The following is a 27,402-nucleotide window of genomic DNA, read 5'->3' as shown; positions in this document are numbered from 1 at the left end:
CATCAGTCAAATAAACAAGTTATGTAAAGTTATTTTAGTCGAGTGACGCTTGTAAAATATCCAACTTCTATTATAATATGGGTTTTCCAGAACTGTTAGAAACTGTCTTAATTTCAAACTTGTTTTTGTAAGTAAGCCCTTGATCATATTTTTTTTCAACAGTTTTTTTAAATTTTAAAAATATGTAGATAAAGTGTTAAAATCTATTAAACTTATTATATCATTTTTTAGAACATTGTGTAAGCTCACATAAACAAGCTTAACAGCTGTAATATTTCGTCAAATTCTAGAAATTTGTAGTATTTTAGGATTATTACATCTGCTTAGCAACAGTGCCAAATATTCTTGACCAAATTTTCGAAATATTCAAATTCTTTTTGAGTTGGCGTTTGATAGCGAAAATTAAAATAATATCAAAAAGCTTTCAGTTTTTAGGATACCCTTAGATTGTGGTAAATCTAATTTCATGTGTAGCTGCTTCCAAATATAGAACCCAGACGGCGGAAGAGTCTAGACTGTAGACTGTGGGCTATTCTCGGTAATGAACTTTGTAATAGGTCCGAAAGATAAAACTTAACGATCGCACCTTGGCGACAACAGGTCGCCGGCACTGCATTTGTGTGGGGACTTGGGGATATGGGGACCCCACTCGAATATATGTACATTTGCACACAGATTTTGTGTTGGCTTTCGGTTTTAATTGTCCAACATTTTCGCCGTCTGCCTTTGTTTGAAGTTCGCTGTTGCCAAGCGCCAAATTGGTGACGCGTTGCCAACAATTGAATGTATTTATTTGCCTTTTGGCTTCGGCCTGCATATGAAATGCAAGCTTTGGCAGGCGGGAAAATTGCTTTCGAACGTCTCGTTTTTTACGTTTTTTTTTACCCTGCCGGTGCCAACGCTCCAAATTCGCTGCCCACGGGAACCGGATTGCACTCTCTCCCCCGGTTTTTCCCCCGTTTTCCGGCGCCCACGCACATCAAATTGAATTATTTACAGTCTGGCCTCGGAAAAACCATGTTCTAAAAGAAAAATCATGATTAAAAGAACCTTTTAGTTGTCTAACCGTTGAATTGACTAACCTACTGTTGATTCAAGGCATTTAAACGCAGTATCCTTGAAAAACATTAAAAAAAAAATTCAAAATAAAAAAAATATTCCTATTTGTTTGTTATTCGTTTGAAATATATGAGCCATTTCAACTAAAATAAAAAATAGATTTTTCTAACAGAGTGTGTTTTAATGCACTACATTAAAGTTAAAGTTATAAAAAGTGTTTTCGATAAGTGTTTTGGGTTATGGAGGTCAGACTGTGTCTTCTTGGGGCAGCGGAATTTTTTGATTGTATTCACGTGCCGAGGTAAACCGTTTCAGTTCAAGTAAAATCCCCCGCAAGGTGGATTTCTGTTTCTGTTTCGAAATTTCTTGATAAGCTCGCTCGAGCAATAACGATAAACAACAAATGGCGATAAGACAGGGCCTAAATGCAATGCGGACGCGGTCAGCACTATAATTTTTATGCAATGCGACCGCATATTTGGAATTTTTGTATGCCAAGCGAGCCAAGCTCGACGCCCAGAAATCGACAAAAAGATGAATGAACGAGCTCAGACTATGAGCTTTTCATACAGCTGCGATGGCTTTTCAGCTGCAAGAGAAACCCACGTTTGTACAGGGGCGGGGTTTTGATGACTAATCCCCTTTTCGAAACTTAAGTAAAAAAAATAATAATTATTGGTAAAAAATATACTTTATTGAGCTACAGATTAATAAATCGCTTTGGAGGGAATAAAATTGCTTAGCTAGTTTTCAGAGATATGCCAAGAAAATCTATATACAGATTACAAAGGTGATTACAAAAACTGTTTAAGCAATCCGTTGTCGTTATCAGTTATTAAAAAAATACTTGATGTCAGAAAATTATTAAAAACGATTATTACTAGGTATAGTAAACTATTTAATCGGATGCAAGCGATTCTTCCGACATTGTCTTGGGAAATCAAATAATTAATATTTATTTTGTTTACTAAATATGTATTTATCACATTTTTGAGATACCCCCTTCGGAAAAAAAGCAACTTGCACCTCTGCAAGCACCAGTACTAGTCCATCTGGTTTGCCGGCTTTTGAAACCCAGCTGCAATAATAGAGAGCATAATTGAATTTATTTTTAGACACCCACTGCAACTGCATCTGCATCCGTTTGTAGTTTCCACATTCCACACCGATTTCCATATGCATTAACATGTTGCTCATACGCCCGAGTCACATTTCGAGGGCCTGTGGATGGGGGGGCTTGCCTTGGCGAATTTTTGGTAAACAACAGCATAAAATCATGCGTAATAAACTTACAGCTAGGCGTTGCTACGTGCCGAAAGTCTCGCAGTTCGCCGGGTTTCCAGGTTCCACTCCCTTTCCACCACCCATTTTCCAACCATGTGACAGTGTGCACAGAAAGAAAATGTGTATTTGATTTAAAATTATATTCTGCATAACTCAATAAAAATTATTATAGTAAAAAATAATTCTAAAAAAGTATAATAAAATTTTAAAAAATTCATTAAGGGCATAAAATATTTTAAGAAATTCCATTTATTTTGCGATCTTGTGTTATAGAAATTTTTGAATTTTTTTTGCGTGTAACATTATCCGCATATCAAATTGTTATAATTAATAAATAAAATATTTGATTTGATATTGGGCTGCTCATTTTTCAGTGTTAAGTGTGGATGGTATTGCAATAATATGATATGACGAGTGGATTCCATGTTGTTCTTATGGTTGTTTTCCTGCCATCTCGTTCGCACACCCTGCGGCCTTGCGGCCACCTTGTTTGTTTTCGTTATGCTGGAAAAAAACTCATTTAATAATAATAAATAAAGACGACTGACAAAAAGTGAGATTGATAAACAAAAGGCGCTGATCGATTCGCCTGGCAACCCGTTTTCCGTTTTAACGGGACAACGCTCCATAAAACAAAGCGATACAAATAAAGCAAAATCCGAAACTGCAGCTGGAGGTTTTATCTCTTTTCACATTGCGGAAGTCGGCGAGGGGTGTTACGAAAATATGACCCTCACACCCACAAGGCGGAAGTTTGAGGCAAACAGTCATTCGAAGAAACAATTAAAACAAACAAATAATGCATTTACATTCATGTACGGTGTATGCTTGAATATGAATACATTTAATACAAACTTTTTTAAATTGTTGGTGACTATAACTATGACTTTGATCGTAACTTTTTCTACCATTCTCGATTGTGGGTCAAATGTTGTTGGTTGATCTAAAGAATTGTGTTATGGGTAGAAATTTAAAACCCTTAAATTCTATTTACTAAACTAAATAGATCAGCAAATAATTTCGCAGCCAAGGAAATTACAATACTCCAATTCCTTTGCATTTCACAATGACATTTAAAAATAGTTTTCGACAGATGAAATAATAAATGTTTTTCTTAAAAATTTTACAATTTGATATTTTTCTTATCAGCAATGTTGATGCATATTGACATGGTTTAAATAATCAAGACTACTAGCATAGCAATATATAGTATTTCATATGCACACTAGAACATTTACTTTTCGAGAGGCATGGGAAGTGTCTAAATAAATAAATATTTTCCCAAAAGCCATGAAACATTGAAAGAAAATCAATCAAATTCAATGTCAAAGGGGTTTCCTGCTACTTGCTTGCAGTTGAAATTAACATGCGAACAGAGCTTGTTTATAAACAAATAGTACGTGGATGTAAAGCAAGTATGAGGCAGTTTTTTGCTGATAAGACCGCGTTACGAAACTGTTTCTAAGAAGAACAGCAGTTGGCCAGTAGCTGATAAGAGCGTGACACAAAGAAGCAAAACTGCCACCAAGTGATAAGCATGGCGCCGTAGATCGCGAAATTCTTTAACATGTGTATTTCGGTAGCCTAAACTAACCGCAAAGTGTAGAGTAGAAAATGACATTCAAATTGGCGCCCAAAGGTGGGTTATCGATTGGTTTTTCAGGGCTACCTAAGCAAAAACTGAAAGCGAATCGATAGGCAGGTAGGTTGCTGGTATTTTTTAGTGTCAAAATAGAGTTGGTTTTTCTGCGTCTTCTTCCACGGAAGCTGTTAATTAAATGAGTTAAATTAATTGGCCCAAGCAGTGGCTTTAATTAAAAAGGGTTCCCAGAAGGTAAAGACGCCCTGCTGTGATAAGATAACGTTCAAAGTGTGAAATTAGCAAGTGAAATGGGTGAAATTCCTGAGTTTCGCCTATTTTGGCAAGACCTGTTGTTGTTTTTGTGCTGCGCCAGTGATGCGCAGCTCGCCTTATTGGCTGGAAATCAACCGGATCTGGCTAGAAACCCGCCCTAGTGTTACCCCCGAAAGCCAGAAGACACAGATCAGATTGATCATTTCTATATGTTTTGCAGTGTTTCGCTCGCCGTGATCTGAAAAAGTCGTAGACCCAGGTGCAACAGGTGCCAATTGCAAGTGAAAGCCAGTTGAAAGCAACAGAAAAAGAAAAGAAAACCCCACAGAATGCCGCCCGTGCAGTAAGCAGAATGTTCCGCCCCACTTTCCCAACGTCCTTGGCTTACAAACGCCCACTTATTGCATCATTTGGCGGTCCAAAAATCATCGTTTCCCATTCGCCTAATTTCGCATTTCGCAAATCACTAGAAAAAGTAACTATTTGCGGCTAGCAATGTTAATCATTCATGCCCTCATCGCGTCTTAACCCTCTGCAAGCCATGCGGGCGTCTTGGACCCCTTTGGAATGCAATTTTCCTGCCAGATGTTTACTCCACCGATGACGTCATGGCCACATTCAAATTTATTTTTAAATGCCGCCACTCGAGTGCGCGTGTGTGTGTGTATTGTTTACCATTTGTTTGTCTGTGTCTGTCGGTTCCGACGATGATGAGTGGGCCGCTTTGTGTTGGCGGCAAGTCCAAATCCGAATCGAATTCGATGTTAGAGAATTTCTAACCCCCTTTTTGGGGGCCAAAGAATGTTCATTGATTAATCTAGTGACGGGGAGATAGGTCATACATTGTATCGTACGGTATACTATAACTGGTACTATTGTATACGTTAAATTTTGGTAATTTTGATCGTTAGTTCGATATAACTCAAGTTAATAACCTCTTTATTTCTTACATTTAAAATTTAGATTTTCGCTTATAAAAGTATACAAAAATGTTACTGAATGCAGATCACATTGTGATAGTCAATGGCAAAATTAAACCATTTTCAAAAATTGTCAAAAAGTTTAATATTTAATTTATTAATTATTTAAAAATCTACACGTGAGTCATAGAAACAAAAAAAAAATTTAATTTGTTGAATTTGTGTTACTTTTGGTAATTTGAAGATGCCTCATAATAACTATCAACATATCAAAAACAAAAATATAATGTTAGTTGCTTCTACTGGTTAATAAATAAATTCTTGGACTTTTTTATTAGCAATATATACAAATATATATATACAAATATTCACAAATTAGTTCTTGGCTGTCGTTTTAATTATAAGATATAAGATATAATATGTACTTCTAAATCGCAGAATATGAATCCGTCAAATTCCTTAACTGTATTCTACAAATCCCTGAACTCGAGCAGCTAGCACTATCTGGTAGATACGAATGCCCATATGTGGGTACATAAATATATGTGCAGTGCATTCTACCTGCTCAGAAATGATATCTTACCCATTACTGAAGTCACCACATCCGCACCGTTTAACGCTTCTTATCCAACTGCCATGCGACACTCGCTGTGACGAAAGCTACAGGTCCAAGGAATGCCAGAAAGCTTTTGGGCTGTGCATTGCTCGACTGAAATATGAATCAGCCAGCGTCAACAGAGCCGGCACAGCGATAAGTCTCATTGTTTTGTCCAGTTTCTCGCCTCACGCATTGCCCTTAGGTTGTGTTTCTTCGCGCTCAAGCTTTAACCATGATGTACTCCAAGGCTGAAGTGTAATAGCTTCTAATGTGTCACATTATCACCACCATCTAATCCCGATCTTGTCCTGAATTTGCAGAGTCCAGGCAGCAAACATGTCGCTCGGTGCGATGCATTGTACGCGATGTGCCGATGGATTCGAGCCCACCGAGAAGATTGTCAACTCCAATGGAGAATTGTGGCACACACAGTGCTTTGTGTAAGTAGAAGCAACATATATGTGCTATCCCATAAACTAAATTCAGCTCATTGTAGTTTTATCACTCGTATTTGACACAGAGTTTCTGAATAATCTTTGAAGGGCCCTTAAGTAATATTAGAATAAACATTATTTGCCTTTCAATTAGAAGAAATATATTTTCTCTAGCTCTTAAAACATCAACATCATATGTCCTATCCCATAAATTAAATTCAATTCATTGTAGTTTTATCACTCGTATTTGACACAGAGTTTCTGAATAATCTTGGAAGGGCCCTTAAAAGTATTTAAATTTTAAAGAAAGGCTATTAAGTAATATTAGAATAAACATTATTTGCCTTTTAATAAGAAAAAATAATTTTTCTCTAGTCTTTTAAAACATTAATATCAAAAAATCTACAAAATATTTTTGAATAATATAACATTTTTGACGAATGAAGTCAGAAAACGATAAGTATGCATCACCACAGCTCAAAAACATTTCATGATTAATTCCGGTTCACTTACATTTTTATCAGCTTTCTGAGTTATTAATAAAATGTTCTAAAATTTACGAAAGAGAACTTCCTTGAATAACACCCAAATACATTATTCATTTCGAAATTACTTTCCAGATGTGCCCAGTGCTTCCGACCGTTCCAGGATGGCATCTTCTACGAGTTCGAGGGCCGCAAGTACTGCGAACGTGACTTTCACGTGCTCTTCGCACCCTGTTGCAACAAGTGCGGCGAGTTTGTCATCGGGCGGGTCATCAAGGCCATGTCCGCCAGCTGGCATCCACAGTGCTTCCGCTGCCAATTGTGCGCCAAAGAGCTGGCCGACTGCGGGTTCATCAAGAACCAGAACCGCGCCCTGTGCCACGAGTGCAATGCCAAGGTGAAGGCGGAGATCACCGGCCGCTATGTATGCCAAAAATGCCAGTAAGTTGTGATACCTTTCAATGGAAACATTTGGTTAATTACTCTCCTTTTTAGTGGCCTTATTGACGAGGAGCCTTTGAGATTCCGTGGTGAAGTGTACCACGGCTATCACTTCAGTTGCACGGCCTGCGGCACCGAGCTGGATTCCACGGCTCGAGAGGTCAAGAGCCGACCGGGATTAGCTGCAAATGATATGGTAGATATTGGCCAAATAAAAACATGTATTATATAATTTATTTACATTCCTTAACAGAATGAACTGTATTGTTTGCGTTGCCATGATAAAATGGGCATTCCCATTTGTGGCGCCTGTCGCCGGCCAATTGAGGAGCGAGTGGTCACGGCGCTGGGGAAGCACTGGCATGTGGAGCATTTCGTGTGCGCCAAGTGCGAGAAACCCTTCCTGGGCCATCGGCACTACGAGAAGCGAGGATTGGCCTACTGCGAGACGCACTATCATCAGCTCTTTGGCAACCTGTGCTTCGTTTGCAACCAGGTCATTGGAGGCGATGGTGAGTAGATGAAATCGACTATGTTATGGGTGATTCTAACTAATTTGTTTTATTATACAAACAGTTTTCACTGCCCTGAACAAGGCCTGGTGTGTCCACCACTTTGCCTGCTCCGTGTGCGACACAAAGATGACACAGAAGTCCAAGTTCTACGAGTATGACGAGAAGCCGGTGTGCAAAAAGTGTTATGAGCGATTCCCTAACGAACTGCGACGACGACTGCGCACCGCCCACGAGATGACAATGAAAAAGAACGTCTAAATGTCTGGAACCAAGCCTTGAGTCCACACCAAACAGTGCCTTCGTTGTTTTAGACCCGCTATCTCTACCATTTTTAACATTCGAGAAACTAAAACGAAACCAACTAAAACCTTTTGTGCATGTCTTTTCAATCTGTTGTAACCCTGTTGTGTGTAATTTCTATTGTAAAAATCGTGTATCAACGGCAGCTATAGCTAGGGAGCAAAATAATTGTGTATTAACAGCTTTTAACGTTGTTATTTAATGGAATTTTATTTATACATAAATGTTTTAAAAATGATGAAACAAAATGTTTAGTCTGGTCGGAAATGTGGAATAGCTTTCTTACATACAAGTTTAACATGTGGCGCTCTTAAAGAGAAAGAATTCTTCCCAGCTTTAATTATTGTATATTGTGAAAGCATTAAATGCGGTTCAATTCCGATTACAAGCTCATCAGTTTCTGAATCAGGGATCGCGACTTAATAATGGCGATATTGTTCAGATAGTTGACGCTGTCAACATGTACAAGTTTGTGGACCTTCAGGGCGTCCGATAAAAAGGCAATCTGTGCAGCATTTGGTTTGTGTGGAAACTCTGTAAATTTAATATTTAAATATTGTAAGTAAATGTTTATTAGGATTATTTCAATACGAACCATCAATCACACAAAGATTTGTGGTACAAGGACTGGTGAAGTCCAAAGGATACCGGCGAATATCCATTATAGTTATGTCCTCCACATTGGTGTAATCCACGTACATCACTCGGTACATAGTTTGCTGATGCGGATTATTAATGATCTGCTCCACTCGGCCACGATACCACGAACCCTCAAAACGGGCGAGCACATATTCCTTAACTCTGTCGAAAGGAAATTTAAATTATTAAAGTATATTAGGACAAATCAATTAGTCTTAAATAATTACACTGGCTTATAAGGTTCCGAATCAGTTATTTCCGACAAACGACTGTGCAAGGTGGAAAATTCAGTGGCGTAGGTGCTGTCGAATGCGCCAAAAATACCGCGATCCTTTTTCGAACTGTCCACAACAAATACATTAATGCCTTCCTTATTGTCAATGGAGAAACGGCGTAACTCAAAAGGCTAATTATTAATTAGTTTTGGTTTTGATTTTAAATTAGTTTAATATACTCACAGGATTTAGCAAAGGTTCATACTTGGCCATTCCAATCCCATTTGTTTGGGAATTTGTCTTAGCGATAGGTAGTGAATCCAATTTTTCTTTGAGTTTTGGTAATTCCAATGGAACTAAAGGATCACTTTTCGTATTTGGACATGGATTAAGTGTCGAAGGTTTCATACCTTTTAAGGAAATATCTTTAACTTCTTCATCTTTGGATTTTGATAAAGGTTCAGGAGTATTTTTGATCACGTTATCAGCGGCTGTTTGTTTTTCATATGGAACTGGAATTGTTTTTAAGGGTAAGCATTGCGTTAAAAATTGTTTTACTTCTTCATCTGTAGGTTTTGATAAAGTTTCGGTTGCAGATTTAATCTCCTGATCAGCGGTTGTTGGTTTTTCAACTTTGGATGCCTCTTCATCTACTAAAGCAATTTCAAGTCCGTTAGTTTCATCTTTTGTTGCGGCTTCTAGGAAATCTTTGGAAATGCTATCTTTAGTTTTTGGTTCAGTGTTTTTTGATTCCAGATCTACAGGTTTTAATGGCTCGGCAGCAGGCGTATCTTTTGTATCCTTAATGTTTGCGTGGGATCGAAGAAATTCACTGAATATTTCTCTTGGATTCATTTTCGTAATATCCTGCTCACTCATCCCCATGTTATTAGCATAGGAGCGGAAGAATTGTCCGAAAATATCACTTTGATCATCTTTCTTAAAGGTCTCCTCGGCAGTTGCAACGACAGCTCCTTGAATTTGATCGTTCTTTCCGGTTACTTCAGCCTGAATCTTGTTTAATCCTGACTCTACTTTTGCTGGATCATTATTAGTGATTTCAGCATTACCTTTAAGTGATTCTTGTCCAGTCGTAGGACTTTTCTGATTTGTTTTCTCTTTATTTTTGTCTGGGAAAGACAAATCATCTCCAGGGTTCATGACTTCAGCCTCTAGCTTTTTTATTAATTCCTGGGCCACTATTTCTGGTGTTTGAGACTCAGCCTGAGAATTTTTGACTACAGGATTTGCTATAATCTGATTATTTTTGGTAGATTGCTGACCAATTGGGGGATTTCGCACAATAGGTGTAACGTTTTTTTGGTTTTCAGAAACCTCTTTTTTGGCAAAGAATTCACGTATTTTAGCATTCACCGAAATCTTTGTCTTCGTGTGCAATAGTTCTACTTGGACGCATCCAGGAGTTTTTTCACGGATTGCCGAGTAAATCTCGCCCGCGAATTGCGAGGTGAATGCAAAGACCTCGTCGCCAACCGCATAGTTGGGAACATCCTTGAGTTGAACCAGAAGACTGTAGCAGGGCAGTGAAAACAACTCCTCATTGATCTCCCGCAATTCCGAAATGGTTCTTGACTTTACGACTCCTTGATCCAGAAGAAATAGACGGGCGGAATGATTACCAAAGACGTTAATCACCTTGGCCCGGTGGAACGTCCCGTTATGAAGAGCCAGGCAAAATCCAAAAGGACGTGGTTTTACCATTCGGGGCATCTCATTTCCCATGGTATTAACCTGTGGAGATACAAAGGAATTTTAATCGAAATTCTCGGCAGAGGGTATGTTCAATACGAATAAATCTCAAACGAAAAGAAGCAAATTACAAATTATGTTAGTTATATTTAAAAAATAAGTTTAAAAATATATTTTAAACAAAAGTTTAGACTAATTTTAGGTGCATTATTTTTTTCGAAAGTTTTTAGGAAGAGCATTTTAGCTATAGTCTGCTTATTTATTTTTAAAACTTACAAAACATCACGTATTTTGATTTTATTTTTGTTAGTAAGAATTTACTTAGGAAATTTAGCTGTGTTGAAATTCGACCATATACAAACCTTCTCGCACACTTGGGCAAATGCCCTGGCAGCTGATTCGCTGGCATCGCGAATAAAGCAACGATTCGCGGATTTAAATCCCATGATGTATACCAGACTATTGCTGGGAGGCATGATCGTATTTGGTGGGGTAACTAGTTTGTTTTTTGGTTTGTAGCCGCTGTTATTGGGGATGATAGGGGTGGATGGAGAGGGAAGAATCGGAACTTTGTTTATGGGTGCAATATTGCCGGTATTGCAAATCTTATTGCGGTCCAGATCCGGAAGGAGGCTCGAAATGGGGGCAGGAGATGACTCAACCCAGGTTTTATCAGGGTTAAGCGAACATGCCCCCTCCAAAGACAATTCATCGGTGCTCTGGTAGACCGAAAAAGACTTGGGATAAACCAAAGCGGGCAGCGGGAAGCAGATGTAGCGATGACGTGGCCAATCCTTGAGCTGACAGTCCTTGGAGCAGTAGAAATCCCCGCAGCGCTGGCAGATCCTTTCCGCTGCGACTGCGCAGAGGACGCAATTTCCTTTTCCATTCGCTATCTGCAATATTTCGATTTTTCGGGGCTCAGTACGGGGTTTCTTACGGTCTTTTCCTGATTTGTTTCTAACCTGGACATCGGCGACTGCCTTTTTGGGTGGCATTTTTCCTGCTTAATTTCCGATTAACTCACGAAAAGGACGAGTTTTTCAACGTCAAAGCTCCAGCAACAAAATGTAAGACCCCAAAGTGTTACCAACTGGTAAAATGGGGATTTCCCCAAAAGAACTTTAGACCCTTCCAGAAGTTGAACGGTATTTAAAGGAAAAGCTACATTCCCACTGAACTACATTTTGGCGCCACATTTAAATATAAATTGGTGTACATTAAATGCTGGGAGAAGTATAAAAAAGATTTTACTTTTGAGGTTGGCATACATTTTATTTTGTTTGATTTTATATTTGTAATCATCTGAATGTCCTTATCTCTACAAACAATTTCCATTTCATAATAAAAACAAACTGGAAATTGTTGCTCAGTGTAATTCAGCTGTTTTTGGATTATCGTTGTAAACTTATCGATAACTCTGTGGTTCCAGCTGATATTGCAGTTCAAATTTTTAAAAATTATTATTAAAATGTCGTTGCAATTGGGTGAATTTATTTGCCGAGTCTGCCTCCAGCAGGACGAACTCCTGGTGGACATTTTCGAAACCGTGGAGGAGCTGCAGGTGGATCTGTGCAGCTTGCTGGAAACTTGTGGCGACATCAAAGTCAGTTTTACACCTCTTTTGTGATGTACTCTAACTATATTACTTATTTATCCCTGCCAGGTGGACCGCAACGATATGAATCCAAAGTATTTGTGCCAGGAGTGCACCAACGAGCTGCTCATCGCGGCCAAGTTTCGCAGGAAGTGCGCGGAGGCGGAGAAAAAGCTGAGGGATGAGACTACCAGGATGGAGATAGCAGAACCGCTAGCGAAAGAGGAAATTATAATTTTCGATCCGACTGACTACATTGCGGAGACTTCCTCCGCTGGAGAGGATGAGGCGAAGGAACCCACTGAAGTTTCAGGCTCCAGCTGCCAGTATTGTGGAGCGGTTTTCCAGCAACGAGCAGCTCTACGTCGGCATATCGAAAGAGTACATGCCTCCATTACCATTTACGATTGCGAAAAGTGTGGAGGATTCTATACGGAACTCGGTAAATTCCAGAGCCACAAGTGCTCCAGTTTGGAGTCCCAGAAGGGCGGCCACCGGTGCATGGAGTGCGGCAAGTGCCTGCAATCCGCCTCCGGTCTCGCGGTCCACATGCGCCTGCACAGCGATGAGAGGCCCTTCACCTGCCTTCTGTGTTCCAAGGCATTCAGAACGAATGGAGCACTGGTGGCCCATCAGCGGCGCCACCAGCAGCTGTTGCAGCACCAGTGCCCGCACTGCGAACGCGGCTTTGTGGAGTCCAGCAACCTGCGTCGCCACATAGTCGCCCGGCACACGGATGAGCGGCCGCATCCCTGCACCATCTGTCAGCGCAGCTTCTCCAGGGTCTACCTGCTGCAGCTGCACCTTCGGACGCACACCGGCGAACGACCCTACGCCTGCGAGCATTGCGACAAGAGGTTCGCCCAGCTGGGAGTCCTGAGGAGCCACGAACGAATCCACACCGGCGAACGGCTGCATCGCTGCCAAGTGTGCGAGAAGACCTTCACACGGGCGGGGCAGCTGCGAAAGCACGAGATGCGTCATGAAACCGGATCGTGATAAGCCCAACCGACGATTTTGGCCAGTGCACCCGGTATCACGGTCAAGGTAAGCGCTATCAGTAGCCTTATCAGTGGCTTCGAACTTATCTTTCATGCCAAGGTGGTGATTTCAGCCCAAAACCGTTTGGGTTCTCGAACAGAAAAGATGTGCAGACGTGGAGTGGTGGTGGGAATAATTTTAGTGGTGCTCCTCGCAGAAGGCAGCCTGTCATCGGATCGTCAAACTCGCGGGGTACATGTTAAGTTACCAAGGTAAGTAAATATCTATGTATATATTTATACCCGTTAGAAGGGTATATTGAATTCGTGCAAAAGTATGTAACAGGGAGAAGGAAGCATTTCCAACCCTATAAAGTATATATATTCTTGAATAGGATCACTAGCCGAGTCGATATAGCCGTGTCTGTCTGTCCTTCTGTTTGTCTGTCCGTATGAACGCTGAGATCTCGGAAACTACAAAAGCTAGAAGGTTGGGATTTCCCACACATATCCTTGGGCTTCCTATGCAGCGCAAGTTAATTTCAGCCGGGCGCCACGCTCACAATCGCCCACTAACGATTTTTAAATGTGTCTGGCGCCCACACCTTTAAAGATTTCCGAGAAGTATTAATGCAATTTTGTTGTTTATATTTATACATACAGAAATGTAGAAGACATTTTTCAAATCGGACCATTCATTAAAAAGTTATGCGCAATTTTATTTATTATTTTACACTTATTGTCTTTTAGCAGTGCTGGTTCCGCTGCGGTGTCCGGTGCAGTGCGCAATTTGAAGGAGAAAATTGAGGAGCAGACAAAGGTTCTGAATCGCCTGGCCAATGCCACGGAGAAGCTAGCAGAAAAGTCGGGAGTCTTCCTGCGCAATTGTGCATTGACCGACAAGCATGGGTATACCCGCATCCAACTGGAGGAGGGCAGCAAGCCGTTCGACGTCTTTTGCGAACAGGACATTGCCGAGGGCGGCTGGACGTTGGTGCTGCAGCGATTCAATGGCACTCATCGCTCCGCGCAGGAATTCCGCGAGGGTTACAACAGCATTGCGGCGGGCGAGTACTTCCTGGGCACCGAGAAGCTGTACGCGTTGACTCACTCCCGCGACCACGAGCTGCTCTTCGTTATGGAGTTTGTGGACATGACGACTCGTACATACCGGGCAGAGCGGTTCGTTTTGCAGAGCACTACCGCTCATCTCACTTGGGAACGGGAGCAGGACACCGCTCGTTACAGTTGGTCCTTGTGGGAGCAGGAAATAGCTCGCTTGCCAGCGGGAAAATCTTGGGAGTGGGAGGCATCCCAGAGCTGCTCTTCAGTTTTGTGCGGCCCAGAGCGTTTGTGAGTTAAACTCGTTTACCTACCGTTTTTTAAATAACTACCTTTATCTCCTTTCTCAGCATTGTTTTTCTGCTCAAGTGGAATTTCGGTCTGCAGAACTATAGTCCGATAATGGGACGTCCAGCTATTCGACTTTTTAAGGTGTTCCTGCGCCCATCCAATGCCTACTGGACTGTTCGAAACCCATAAGATATGTGGAATGATCTTTATATATATCCCTATCTGGTCCGAAATAGATTTGCACACTAATTTTTGACATCTTGTTGAAAATAAACTTAAATCTCTTGTTTTGACTAAAAAGTGTTTCCAAATATTCCATCTAAAATAAGAAATGATTACAAAATTTGCTTAGTTTGTTTTTTTTTTTAATTCTTTATTGCATGCAGGTAAGAGTTAGTAATGTTTCTTCTTGTAATTGGTTTACATTTGCTTTGATTTGCAATTATCCTAAAAGTTACAACAAGTGACGCAGTTATATGCTATATATCCGAATATTGTATAGATGTATATCGGGATTGTATGGTATATTCTTTGATGACATTAAATTATAATTGAAGAGACAAACTTGTACTCGTTAATAACTAGGTTGAGAGCACGACTTGCCGTTTGATTTTCATTTTCATTTCCATATCATCTTCGATCCTATTTGTACAGTAATGTATATGTATATTTATATATGCTTGTATATATAAATATGGTTAGTCATCTTTTGATTTGATTTTCATGCATTTTCGAGTAATGTACTTGGCTTAATTTAATTACGGGTAAATTACGAAATTAGTTAAGATCTTTTCGGTTCTTCGGGTGCTATTCCTCGTATGGCTCAATTCTCTTTGGGTTCTCGTATCTTCGGGTCGTATCTTTGTCTTCCATTATGGCGGCGGGATAAGCTGCACTCGTTCCACATCTACATCGGATTCGGTTTGAGGGGGTCTGGTTCATAATCAAAGGTCAGGGTCGGGTTTTTTGGTTTTTTTGGGGTCACTTAGTCTACAAAAGCGTCGCCTCTGGGTAAACGGAAATACGAAAGAAATCGATTTAATACTAGGTGGTGGACCAGGGTTCAAGTTCAAACAACGGGTCAACAGGTGAGAAAACGGGTGCATAACGGGGTGCCCATAGATCCTTCCTATAGCGCCGATCCCTGTTCAATCTTTCGCTGATACTTACGCGCCTGCACGCTCAAATCATCGAGTAGCAGTTCGCTGGAGGACTTGGATCGCTTGGGGAAGATGAGCGCCTTGCGGAGCGGCGTCACATGGGCAATGGCCACCTGGGAGCGGGATTGCGGCTTGGGCGGCGGCCTGGGCGCCCGCTTCTGCTTGTGCGAGGGCTTCCGCAGCTGCTGCACAAAGGACTTGCTGACGGTGGAGCCCCGGTTGAAGTCCTCCGTCCGGTTGAGCGCCCCTTCGCCAGGATATTTCTGCAGCGCCTTGCCATCCTGCGACTTTAGGCGCTCGAAGAGATTGGTGAGTGTGCGGGAGCGGGGTGGCGAGGGGGCGGGATATTTGTTCAGGTTCAACTGGGGCGTGCTGTGCTTGGGCGTCCGCCCCGCTCCCACCGTGGTGGGCGTGGTCGAGGCAGTTTGCGCCCGACTGGCGAACACCTCGTCATCCAGTTCGCTGAGGCTCACGAGCATGTGCTCATCCTCGAAGAGATCATCGGTATTGGTCTGCGTTTGGGTGCCCTTTTCGTCCTCGTTCTCCTCGTCATCGTAGCAGGAGAAAATCTCATCGAAGGCGGCATTAACTATGAAGGACTCGTCCTGCAGCTCCTTGTTGTCCTCCAGGCTGGCATGTCGCCCCAAAGTGCCGAAGAGGTTCTTGCGATAGTCCTCGAAGGTGGACTGCTGCAGTTGCTCCCGCGAGCGATCCACCCGCTGCACCGCCGGCCAAAAGCTGGAGGCCAGCGTTTGGGTGCTGCAGCTGTTCGTGAGGACGCCCTCGTGCAGGGATTGCTGCTTCAGCGGCTGCGACTGTGTTCGTGAGCGTGCTGGTTGCTGGTGTTGCTGCTGCAAGTGCTGCTGCTGCTGCAAGCGCTGGCGGTGCAGTTGCTGCACCAGCCGCTGGCGCATCTCCTGCGAGCGGCGCTTCAGCTGGCTGTACTTGCTCTGGGTGGTGCCGGTGGTGGTGGTGGTGTTGTTGTTGGCGGTGCTGCTGGACTCATACTTACTCAGCTCCCGGTCCGGATGGCTGCGCTCCTCCTCCTCCGCCAGGCGACGCTGCAGTGCCAGCGTTTCGAACGTGTGCACCACACTGCCCACGTGAGTACTGATCTCGGGAATACCCAGATCCCCGCTAAACAAATCGGCGTTGCGGCGGGTCAGCGACTTGGTGGCATGACCATGGCCGGGGGCGTGGCAGTGGCGCAGGGGCGGCACCGGACACTGCGAATCGGGGGGATATTGCTCGAGGAACTCGCAGGAGTCCTGCTGCCACAGCAGGTTGCCCAGTTCGTCGTGACCGCTGCTTCTGGCCTGGGAACTCGACTGGAGGTGTGGTTGTTGTTGTAAGCAGTGTAGTGTGTCGATGTTGTTGTGTGGTTTGTTGTTGTTGTTGTTGGCAGATATTTCAAGCAATTCGTTAATGAAACAAATAAACAAAATCTGATTAGCCGAGTTTCGGGGGTCTGCTTTTTGGGTGCTAAGTTTTGGTGGCTGGTGAGCTTTTCGGGGGTTTTCTTTATGTGGAAATCTAGGGGGTCAAAGGTCAGGGTTCGGGGTTCAGGGTTCAAAGGGGAGTGGTGGGCCTGGCTTAGGTCTACAATAGAAGTAACTAGTTTCATACGCTTATCCATTCTATGTACACAATTAACAATAAGCTGCATTTGCCATTTCAATGGCCTCTCAATTGCGTTTTGACATTGGCTACGAACTAAATTAGTTTATAGACTAGGTAAATATTCAATTCATTTAGGGGCTATCCATTCGACAAAACAACAAGCTGCCCAAACAGTTGGCACTCAAAACACTTATCTCCTTTCCTGTATGCGGCAGCTGTAAAAATGCCAGGAATCGTCTCCCGACAGCCGCAAAATCAAATTTGCATTGCAATCAGGAATGCATCCTGCAGCTCAAAATTCTGTTTGCAAATTCTCTCAATCAAATGAAAACTTTCAACCATTTGGCGAACACAAATGTGTGAGTGTGTCAATGTGTGCGTTCCTCAAATCCAGGTATTTAATGGGTGTCCCAAAAATGCAGCATCATTATAACGCACAACAAATGGGTATTTTTTAATATATGTGTTCGGAGATGGGAGGTTATAATAATAAGGCAAATTGGTTAATTTGGTGAACTTCAATCATTTGACATATTAAATAAAATATATGTTTTAAATAACACAAGGTAACAAAATACCTTTCAGAAATACCAGATTGCATATGAATTTTAACGAATTTTTCTTTGTGTGGGTTGGATTTCCATCGGGACTTTGTCTACCGCCACTGCTTAATTAAGTCAGTAAATGTGTCCTTTTACCAATTAACAGAAATAATTATTTCAATTATAATTGAATACGTGTTTCCTATTAAACCTGATCGTATTACACTTATTATGAACAAAAATCTAGAATGAAATGTGCTTTACCATTAAATTTCGTTTACAAGTTTGAGGATTAGAAAATATAAGTCTAGAATGTAGAGGTTTTAAACCACTTGAAATGGTTATCCATTACCCATGTATTTTTGTCCCCAGATTTTCGAAAATGAAATTTTAAAAAGATAACAGCTTTTTAAGTGATTTAAAAACATATAGGAATTTCAAATATATGAACATAACTCAAAAATGGGTTCTTTAGTCCCACTTTTAAGGACTAAGTTTCTGTATATACCAAATACCTTTAAATTAAATATACCGACAACTTTTTGGGACACCCTTATGCCTCTGTGTTAGTGCGTGTGTGTGCCTGAGTGTGCTGGTGTTTAATAATAGTTATTATCAAATGGTAGGCTATCACTGGAGCTGGAGTAGTGCTGCTGCTGTTGCTGCGGTGGCAGTGGCAACACTTGATTGCTGCAGCCATTGCGCTTGGCCGACTTGCTGTTGCCGCTGCACTTTTGCTGCGGCTGCTGTTGCTGCTGCTGTTGTTGCTTGTGCAGGACCTTGAAATCGTCCTGCGACTTGCTGCTGCTGCCCTTCGAGCCGTGCTTGCCGCCCTTGTGCCCCTTGCCGTGCTTGGTGTGCTTCAGGCTGTGGTGTTGCTGCTGCTGCAGCTGGTGTTGCTGGTGCACCTGCTGCTGCTGCACATGCGGGTGGCTGTAGCGATCGCTGCCGTGCTGCGGATGGTAGTGGTGCTCGATGTGGGCAATGTTGCTGCTGCTGTGGTAGTGCTGGTGCTGCCCGTGTTGCTGGTTGTGGTTGCTGTTGTCGCTGGCCGTGCCGCTGCTGCCGTAGCTGTAGATCTGCGACTTGGACTGGCTGCGCAGCGGCTGTTGCTGCATCGTGGCCACACTGTAGTGGTCCAGACTGTCGAAGGTCTGCAGATAGTGCGGATTGATCTGGGTGCAGTAGTCGCCGTTGTTCGGTTGCTTGCGATCGAGTGTGTTGCGTGTGTTGCTGCCGGTATGTTGCTGGTAGGTCAGATGCTGGTAGTGCGACTCCTGTTGCTGCTGCTGCTGCTGCTTGGCCCCGTTTTTCATGGGCAACGGTGGCGGCTGAGGCTGCGGGGACTTTCGGTGGCCGCTCGACTTGAAGCTATTGTTGCCGCTCTGCAGGGTCAGGCTGTTGTTGCTGTTGCTGTTGTTGCTGTTGCTGTGGTTGCTGCTGCTGCAGTCGGACTTCGTCTTGATGGCCACAAACGAATTGGGCAGTGGCGGCAGCATGGGCGGCGTGCCGGTGGGCGTGGCTATCGTGGTCGAGGGCGAGCTGGCCCCGCCCACTTCCCGTTCCCGTTCGCGCTACGCGATGTGATGACCGCCAAATGTTCGAAGGACCGGAACGCTCTGATTTTTGTGGTGTTTTTTATCGGGGGGTTGTTGTTGTTGGTGGTGTTGTGGTTGGCAAGTGGGTGGTGTTTTTGTTGGTGGGTGGTTTGGTGGTGGTGGTTCACATTACATTTGTGGTGTGCGTGTGTTGGTTAAATGCGCATTTTGGTTGGTTGGTTGGTTGTTGTTATCGGAAAATGAAATGTCAGAGCGTAAAAAGAGACGAAAAAGGAAAAGAGTAGACACTTATCATATAAGTTGTGTATGATATAAGTATTTAAATATTTTTGCTTAAGAAGAGTATACGTAGGTGTCGTGGTGTGAGTGTTGGTGTTCGGTATTTTTTCGTTTTTTTGGGGGAAATGGGGAAGTGCGTCCGTTGGCATTTGTCTTTACTGTGATTTTGTATCTGGTCTATATAACCCGATTGACGGTTCAGTTGGTAATTCAAATATATTTATATACATATAGCTAAGCTCGACTCAGGTACAAGTGCTATTAGTGGTATAGTGGCATAGAAATGGAAATAAAAAATAAAATAAAATTCAAGCATGTATTTACACAGACTAGGTGCTCTATCGCATCCCACAGATCTTGGCCAGCGCCCTGTGAGCTTCAAGACAATAATTATGCAAAACGTTCCACTTACATTTCGAATAGCTGCAGGTGCTTTTCTGGGGGGGTTTTTCATGCAAGGTGCAAGGATGCAAGGATGCAGTTTCAGGCAGGGGAAAATGGCTAATTGTCGAGCGAAACTTATTAAATTTAGCTGCAAGTTAAGCGAAGGCACACCCACACAGATACACAGACACATACACTCACATGCATATAACGCTAATTAACCAGGCTAATTTGCAAAAAAGCGAGCGCCAAGTTTGCATTAAGTTAAGTTAAACGAAGTTGTCGCTTTTAAGGACTTTTCGCGACTTCTGTTTGAGGCTGGCGCGGTAGGTAATTTTTACATTAAATTAAAAAAGTTTCCGCCCCCTTTGGCGGCAGTAAGCGCAACTGTTTTTCCAGCAGAAGCAGCTTTCCTCTGTCTGAGAAGCACTGTAAATGCACTTTATGCATAGTCAATAACGCACTCACGCACACACACACATGAAAGAAGCAGGGGTCAGGGGTCAGGAGCTGAAGAAAACTTTCAGTCGCTCACTCAATGCACTCTCAAAGACACTACAGGGTGCACTTGTCGAGCAACTTGGCTCAACGGAAAAGTTGACAGGCATTGACATAATTTTACGCGCAATGACGACTTGAAGGAGCCGCAGGATGTGTCTGCATGTCGTTTTCCCCCGAGTGTTTGAGTGCTCGAGTGCCACACCCACAACTACCAGCATTTCCTTTCTGCCACTGCATTTTCTGCATCATTTAGTTACTGCTCGCTACATTCGCAAATTGATGGAAATTTAATAGACCTGCCACATAATTGTGGCTAATGATGGATGACTGCGAATCGAAGACCATCTGCTGCTGCCCGGAAAAGTCCACAAAATAAAAAGCCAGGGGGTCGGCGGAGCAGCGGCGGTAGCAACATCATCAACAGCAGCCGGAAATGGGAAAATGGGAACGGGAAAGTGGGGGGATGGGGAATGGGTGCGCTCGGCGGAAGTTCAACTCAGTGCCACAAAAATTTGAAAACTTTGTAAACAAAACTTTGAACTCGGCACTTTTGCTGCTGGCGCGAAACGAAACGAAAAACATCAGGCGACGATCCGCAGGACCTTTAGGATAAAAATGGCTAAGCACCCGCCCCCGTCCTCCGTTCGCCATTCTCCATTCCCCCGGTTGTCAACTGCACAAAGTTTTCCACACGGCAAATGGTAACTGAACTTGCTCGAAACTTGGATGAGGACGAGGACAGGCACTGGAGTTCAACTGGAATCCACTCTGCATACAACAACAAAGGCGTTCATCAATTGTCCAGCGGATGTTGAGTTCAGCCAGAGCGGGATGGTTGTGGAGTTGGAGCTGGGGTTTTCAGGGCGGGTGGTGAGGTGAAAGGATGGGCACCCGAGATTCAGATAGAGAGTGAGCAGTGACAGCGACGGCGACGACGACAGTTGCAGCCAGGCTTCCGCTAAGCTAGGCTACATCCGCCCCACCAACCCTCCCATTCGCTCATTTACACTCAGAAAAAAAATCAACTTGAATTTAAATCTTCTAAAATCCCACTACTTTTGTTGGCAAAATATCTATCCAAGGTACCAGTAAATAAAAGAAAGAAAGCTAAATATCATAATTTTAAAACGCAAATAATAAAAAAAAACTTTAAAAAAAGTTTTGTAGGTTTGTATACTTTTTTTGTAAAAGTTTGGTCAACAAAAATCATTACATTTGTATACATTTTCTGGTGATATAAATTTAACAGTCATCTACAATTTTGCATTAAAATTATGCCCTCTGCAAAATATATTCTGGTTACAATAATATGGTTGTATTTTTAAAATTACTCTTAAATAAAAAACAATTTATTAAATATTTTTTTGAAAAAGTAATTAATTTGAGTAATGATAAAATCACAATGATAATTTTAAATTATGCAATATAAAAAAAAATATATATCGACCTCAAGCTTTTCTCGCAGTGCACCCACACTCACACACCGATCAAAGCTAACTGCACTTCAAAAATGGCTTCTATCTGCCATACACAACACTACAAAGTACAGATGCCGAAGGAAAAATAAATTTAAAAGAATATTCTTTTGTAAATATTACTTTGTGCTGCTGTTGGAGAAGTGGAAGATGGCCCTGCTCGTTCTGCATTTCATTTGAAGAAAATGATACAAGTTTTCCCCGCAGCTGCTGCTGTCCACCGCCCACTTTCCTCCCTCATTCCACCCATTTCGGCCCCTTCCACCCACACGCATGCCCCTGTTGTTGCTGTGCCTTGTGCTCGGTTGTAATAACTATCTCGGCGAGTGTTTGAAATGCGTTTACCGAAAACTTTTACGGCTCTGCCGCTGCGAAGTGCAAGAATGTTTACGGCTTTCTTTCTTTTCTTTTCGAATCTGCGTGGTGGGTGGCGGGCTGTCACTTTCTTATTTCAGATTTAAATAAAACTGCTCGTTGCTCTAGTGCATAAAAGATTCCCAAAATATTGTGCAACCCATGGAATAAGAATGCAAATATTTTTGGTGGAACTGTAAGCACAGTGAAATGACGCTCTAAAGGTATGCAAGCTCCATTAACTTTTATAAAAGTATTTCAGTATGAAAACCATTGTATTTTAGTTTCAATAACTAATTTTGCAATAAAAGCTTTGTTCAAACTTTTCAAATAAAGTATATTAAAGGGAAACTAAAAACGTAAACCGAAAAAAAACCTTTGTTTAATTAAGCACATTGAATTTAAAACTATGAGCACTTTATTTTGAAGATATACAGCCATTTTGTTGTGCTGCATAAGGGCATCCCCAAAAAGTATGCAACGCTTAATGCGCTGCCGAAAATATTCCGCATACGCCCCGTTGTAAATACGCAGTAATGGCCCATAAAAGATAGCATATTGAAGTAGTAATTGTCGAGACCCAAATCACGCCATAAATTACCGAAATGTATGTCCGAAAAATATTCACAGCGAGTGCGAGCTCCGTTTAATTAAATGATTAACACAGATATTTACAGCACGAGACAGGCGAAAAAAAGGGGGGGATTCGCACCTGCGAGGACTTCCGCTTTCGCGTCGCACACGAACACGGGTCAACAGGAAATACAAGTTGCGGCCGTGTCGCTTTCATCGCCGCCCCATCATCCGTCCTTTGACCAGGTATTCCCCCCTATATATCCCCCATACATATACGTATATATACACGGGTATCCCAGTGTCCTGGGCAACGGTCAATTGCTTTGCTTAAACAGTCGACAGTCGGCGGTTGGCCGGCGTTTGTTTTGTTTGCTGATTGCGCAAATATTTGCGCAGGCATTAAACGCAGAATTGATGGCCAAACGGGACGGTACTGCCACTGCCGTGACCAGAGAATACGGCCGCAATATAAATTTAAATATTAACGCCCCGACTTAACGTCGATGAGTCGCCATAGCCTGAGCCCGAGCCTTCGGAGTCGCCTGTCTGTAGGTATTTTTGTTTCAGCCTCCGTTTCAGCCTGACTTCTTGACCAAAGTGAAAGGCAAACGTTTGCCTTAATGTTAACAGCCTCGTTACTTTTTATTGCACGCACCGCGCCAAGTTAGAGGTCGAGGGAAAGCCAAAATTTTCTGTGTGGTCATTACCGCAAAGGGAAACAGAACAGAACGAAACCGAAAAAAAGGTACCAAAATTGTGATTATGAACACAAATTTGCGCTTAAATTGCGGGCGTTTCCTCTCGCTTCTGTTGGTTAAGGTTTTTTTATTAAAAACCGCCAAGTCATTAAATTTTATTACAAGTTTAATTTTTCAATAAGGCCGCATAAACATGGGCAAGCGGGAAATCCAAACACGGCATTTTTGCAGGTTTAAGTGAGTTTCAAAAGGGATGGAATAGCCTGACCAGTTACCGGAAATGAGTTCATCACTTGCACTAGTTTATTATTATACTCAATGCAGTTTGTTTTAAAGACTGCCATAAATTGTCCTGAATGTTCAATTGAAAAAGGTTCAAGAAACTGTTTATTTTAAAGATCCCCATAAATTAAGTCTTCCACAAATATCAAAAAAGTTGTAGCATCTTAACAAGAGTGTATTTTATTAAACGAATTTCTGTTTTAAACAGTTTGGAATATAAATTTAAAAATGAAATGAAATAAAAATATTTTTGTTGATTTAATAATTCTTTAAAAATATTTATTTATTTTTTTTATATATATTTTTATTTGTTAGGCCATAATTTTAAAACCACAAGCACTTTAATCATTATGAAACTAATTCCATGTCAGTGTTATGTTGTCAAAATTTAAGGCCAACGTTAATAACTTAATTCCGCGCTGTTGCATTAGCAGTTGCGTCAAAAAGTGACTTTATTAAGCGCAGGTTAAGCACACGGGGCTTCCACGCACAGGTGTGCAGATGCGATGATGGCGAAAGGTGGAAAAGTCGGTGAAGGCGGGTATTTGAGTTAGTTGTACGGCCACTAGTTGTGTATATTTACTATTTTACTTGGCCAACCGACAAAAAAAGAAGGAAGCCAAAGCCGTAAAATTCAAATTTCATGTGTTGTGTTTGCCCGGAGCATATTAAAAAATAAAATGCACCTGCAAACACAGAGCCATGCACGCACACATAAATTACGTTTATAGTGGTACAGCCGTCTGAAACTTTGCTTTCCATGGATGCCATGCCATTTATGACATCCGCGCTAAAGTGCCGAAAAAAAATGGAGTGTGTAGGGTAAGCAGTGGAGCTACGGCAACGCATAAAAAGCATATTAAATGCCTCTTGCCTTTCGCCGTTGTTCGTCGCCTTTGTCTTCGCAGCCTTATAAGACTATAGTCGACCATGTCTCGAACCAGAATCTGCGGCTGAGCCAGAGATTCCAGACTCCAGGAGGGGGTTTTCCGAATAATCTGTAGTCTGGAGTCTGGGGGATTTTGTTTGTCATCTTTTAATGGCGCAATTAGAGCGCACAGAATGCGTTTACTGAAATCCGAGCGGCTGCTGCTGCTGCCAGGCGTCATAAAGGATTTTTAATAATAGCGCCAAATTACAATAGACAACACAAACACAAACACACAGAGGCACACTCTTCTCTTATACAATCGCAAACACATGGCAGCAAATTGCGTATACGCCGTGTGGCACTTTGAAACAAAAACCGAACCACGACAATGCAAAGTTCGGTCGATGGGCGTGGCAGTTGTCTGCCAAGGCGAGTTCGACTCGCTGTTTGTTGTTAGCTGTAATTTGATGCGCCATTGTTTTCCTTAATCCCACTGCACCAGCCATTTTCCTTCACTCCGCCACCGATTTTCCCCGCTTTTCCCGCTGTCAGTTGAGATTCTTTTTGCTCACTGCGTTTAGTTTTCGCTTCCAAGCCATTGCTATGCAATTTCGGGCACCGCCTTGAGGGTAATTTATGCGCGCATTGTTTCTTCATTTTGCGGGGCTTGTCATTAGTTCGCAGGCGGTGGAAAGTGGAAAGCGGAAAGTGGGCGGCGGTGTCAAAAGTGGCTGCACTGCAGCACCAGCTGCAGGAATTTATGGTCTCCTCGCCGAGTTGTTTTGTTCACGTGGCCTGTGGGTTGGCCCAGAAGTAGAAGTAAACTTTCCTGCCGCCACGTCATCTCCACTGGCATTCAAATTGTTTTCTGATTCTCAGACAGAACGCATTGCCAAAATGGCTGAATTAAGCTCTTTAAGGCGACGGCCATCGACTGGATCGATGAACTCGAAGCGGAAGTGCACACGCAATAAATTACGACTCCGAGGAGAGCAGAGGAGCCCGAAGATAGGGCAGCAGTGCAACATAAATCCATTTTGGTAAATTTATGGTGCATTGAACTTATAACGAAATACAATAAAATCTGCATGCCGCTCGACAAATGCAACGAAGTCTCGAGACCTCTCAGACGGAAACAACCGAGCATGAAAATAATAAAATTTATTAATTCCCGAGCACTGAACTGCAGTTACCTCTTTGACTTCAAGAAAATTTCTTAAGAAGAAATCTTTTTCTTTAAGTCATAAATAATAAATATAAGTTTGGTAAATTTTCTATCAAGAGTAACAATTTTGTCAATTTAGGAAAACTTTTTATGAAATAAATTTTTAGGCGAAAAATAAAATATTTGCAACAAAACAATTGGTAAAATAAAACATTTAAAAAATTTGTAATCTTCTTAAAATAAGACTTTTTAAATGAAACAATTTATAATTTTCTAAGTAAAACCAATGCAATAATTTCACTTTAATGTTAACTATACAGAATTGTAAAAAATCAGAACCCATGTGTTCTTTTTTATAAGGTACACATGAGCACTGTATTATTACGGCTCGTCTCCATTGAATTGAATAATAATTTTCCCTGAAATGTTCCGAGTTTCATCTTTTCCACCGTCGAACGGCAGCAGGCAAATGACGTAGGAGGTTGCAAAAGAAGTCCAGCAAAAGGTATAATAAAATTAATGCCAGAGCATTATGTGCTCTTCCCCCAACTCGAGTAAGTCCGTCTGTTTGTCCGTATGTCTACGGCCCGTCGACGAGTGTTTGTCAATGCAATGAGCCATTAAAGCGTCGTTGAAGGAAAGGCTCACAAATAACGAGGCCATAAGAAGGCAATGACGTGGGAGTCAACTATCGGGGGGAATAAATCATTTCGGGCCATATTCAGTTCGGTTCGCACTTAAGCCACGTCCTCAGATGAATGTTAAAGAGAATGCGATATTTATGGAATTCTTCTTGGCAGCTTTCACCAGTACTTACGCTGTTTCTTCTGTTTGATAGCTCACAAGGCGCTTTTCCAGCTGGAAAATCTCTTATGCCTACACTCTATTAATGCCATATAAAAGTTTTAATCAAATTGGTGCTGAGTGCAACGAGCTTTATATTCGTTTTGTTTTTTTTTTTGAGTGCTATTTTATTGTGCAGAAATTGTGAGAGAGACAGTCTGGTGAAATTAAATTGCAACTAGAAAACTTATAATTACTGATAACAAAAGCGAACTGAACGTGGCCAATGCAGAAAAACAGCTTCAAACAAAGCACAACAACGAACGGGCGACAGACAGAGAGACACAGAGAGAGATAGACAGAGATAGATAGAGATAGACAGAGTAGGATGGATAATAATACAAAATTATAATTTTCATTTATGGCCGCAGGTGAAATGCTTAATTCAATTTCAGTCAATTTATGATAATGTTTTTTTGCTAGCTAGAAAAAAATATAATATTTAAAATTGCAATTAACTGAAACGCAAAAAAGTATGTACGTACATTTAAAAAACTTTTTCTCTCTCCAACTAGTTAGGAACAACGGGGAAAAAAAGCTAGAAACGAAGTTGCTTGTTGCCGTATGTAAATTACTTTTGGGGGTGCGAGGACGAGGTGGTGCACATCTGAAGCTCTAAGGGGCTAAGGGTGTTAAAATGCACGGGTAATTATGCCTGGCTTAGAGGCTATGACAACAAAAGTGTTGGAAAAAATGTATAGTGAGTTG

At 42.0% G+C, this 27,402-nt stretch overlaps 5 protein-coding genes and 1 long non-coding RNA gene across 13 annotated transcripts; 2 read left to right on the top strand and 4 right to left on the bottom strand.

Annotated features, from left to right (window-relative positions):
- Window positions 1-2,574: 2,574 nt before the first annotated feature.
- On the bottom strand, window positions 2,575-5,741 carry LOC138913608 (uncharacterized). The gene is made up of 2 exons (XR_011419403.1): window positions 5,702-5,741; window positions 2,575-2,847 (listed from the first exon to the last, which is right to left on the bottom strand). It is a non-coding gene; the product is annotated as an uncharacterized lncRNA (long non-coding RNA).
- Window positions 4,050-8,139, top strand: stck (LIM zinc finger domain containing stck). Of its 3 annotated transcripts, XM_017152721.3 has the most exons (7): window positions 4,075-4,177; window positions 4,419-4,541; window positions 6,037-6,156; window positions 6,771-7,076; window positions 7,131-7,272; window positions 7,330-7,588; window positions 7,653-8,139. In XM_017152721.3, exons 2-7 carry the CDS (start codon window positions 4,528-4,530, stop codon window positions 7,847-7,849), a joined length of 1,038 nt encoding a protein of 345 aa, XP_017008210.1. In that variant the 5' UTR covers window positions 4,075-4,177; window positions 4,419-4,527; the 3' UTR covers window positions 7,850-8,139. The 3 variants fall into 3 exon arrangements, with proteins under 3 accessions (XP_017008211.1, XP_017008210.1, XP_070073777.1); XM_017152722.3 differs by lacking the exon at window positions 4,419-4,541 and having other exon boundaries at window positions 4,050-4,177; XM_070217676.1 differs by lacking the exons at window positions 4,075-4,177; window positions 4,419-4,541 and adding an exon at window positions 5,934-5,971.
- Veneno (veneno) lies at window positions 8,075-11,562 on the bottom strand. 2 transcript variants are annotated; one of them, XM_070217675.1, is made up of 7 exons: window positions 11,421-11,562; window positions 10,818-11,351; window positions 9,156-10,497; window positions 8,989-9,101; window positions 8,758-8,936; window positions 8,487-8,692; window positions 8,075-8,425 (listed from the first exon to the last, which is right to left on the bottom strand). In XM_070217675.1, the coding sequence occupies exons 1-7, from the start codon at window positions 11,451-11,453 to the stop codon at window positions 8,274-8,276; spliced, it is 2,559 nt and encodes an 852-aa protein (XP_070073776.1). In that variant the 5' UTR covers window positions 11,454-11,562; the 3' UTR covers window positions 8,075-8,273. The 2 variants fall into 2 exon arrangements, with proteins under 2 accessions (XP_070073776.1, XP_017008207.2); XM_017152718.3 differs by having other exon boundaries at window positions 8,989-10,497.
- A 278-nt stretch (window positions 11,563-11,840) lies between these two features.
- LOC108064887 (zinc finger protein 501) lies at window positions 11,841-14,625 on the top strand. 5 transcript variants are annotated; one of them, XM_070216894.1, is made up of 4 exons: window positions 12,963-13,099; window positions 13,154-13,305; window positions 13,786-14,385; window positions 14,445-14,625. In XM_070216894.1, the coding sequence occupies exons 2-4, from the start codon at window positions 13,199-13,201 to the stop codon at window positions 14,572-14,574; spliced, it is 837 nt and encodes a 278-aa protein (XP_070072995.1). In that variant the 5' UTR covers window positions 12,963-13,099; window positions 13,154-13,198; the 3' UTR covers window positions 14,575-14,625. The 5 variants fall into 5 exon arrangements, with proteins under 5 accessions (XP_070072991.1, XP_017008125.2, XP_070072995.1 ...); XM_070216891.1 differs by having other exon boundaries at window positions 13,783-14,385; window positions 14,445-14,623; XM_070216892.1 differs by having other exon boundaries at window positions 12,965-13,099; window positions 13,167-13,305; window positions 13,783-14,385; window positions 14,445-14,623.
- An 889-nt stretch (window positions 14,626-15,514) lies between these two features.
- Window positions 15,515-17,181, bottom strand: LOC123003041 (uncharacterized). Its single transcript, XM_070216574.1, has 2 exons — window positions 17,149-17,181; window positions 15,515-16,873 (listed from the first exon to the last, which is right to left on the bottom strand). Exons 1-2 carry the CDS (start codon window positions 17,179-17,181, stop codon window positions 15,515-15,517), a joined length of 1,392 nt encoding a protein of 463 aa, XP_070072675.1.
- A 982-nt stretch (window positions 17,182-18,163) lies between these two features.
- LOC138913693 (myb-like protein Q) lies at window positions 18,164-19,301 on the bottom strand. The gene has a single exon (XM_070217938.1). It carries the CDS (start codon window positions 19,204-19,206, stop codon window positions 18,307-18,309), a length of 900 nt encoding a protein of 299 aa, XP_070074039.1. The 5' UTR covers window positions 19,207-19,301; the 3' UTR covers window positions 18,164-18,306.
- Window positions 19,302-27,402: the final 8,101 nt, after the last annotated feature.

The sequence above is a fragment of the Drosophila takahashii genome, chromosome 3R (genome assembly GCF_030179915.1).
Source record: "Drosophila takahashii strain IR98-3 E-12201 chromosome 3R, DtakHiC1v2, whole genome shotgun sequence".
NCBI lineage: Eukaryota > Metazoa > Arthropoda > Insecta > Diptera > Drosophilidae > Drosophila > Drosophila takahashii.
The sequence above is the reverse complement of the archived record's forward strand: the minus strand, read 5'-3'. Positions and strand labels throughout refer to the sequence as shown.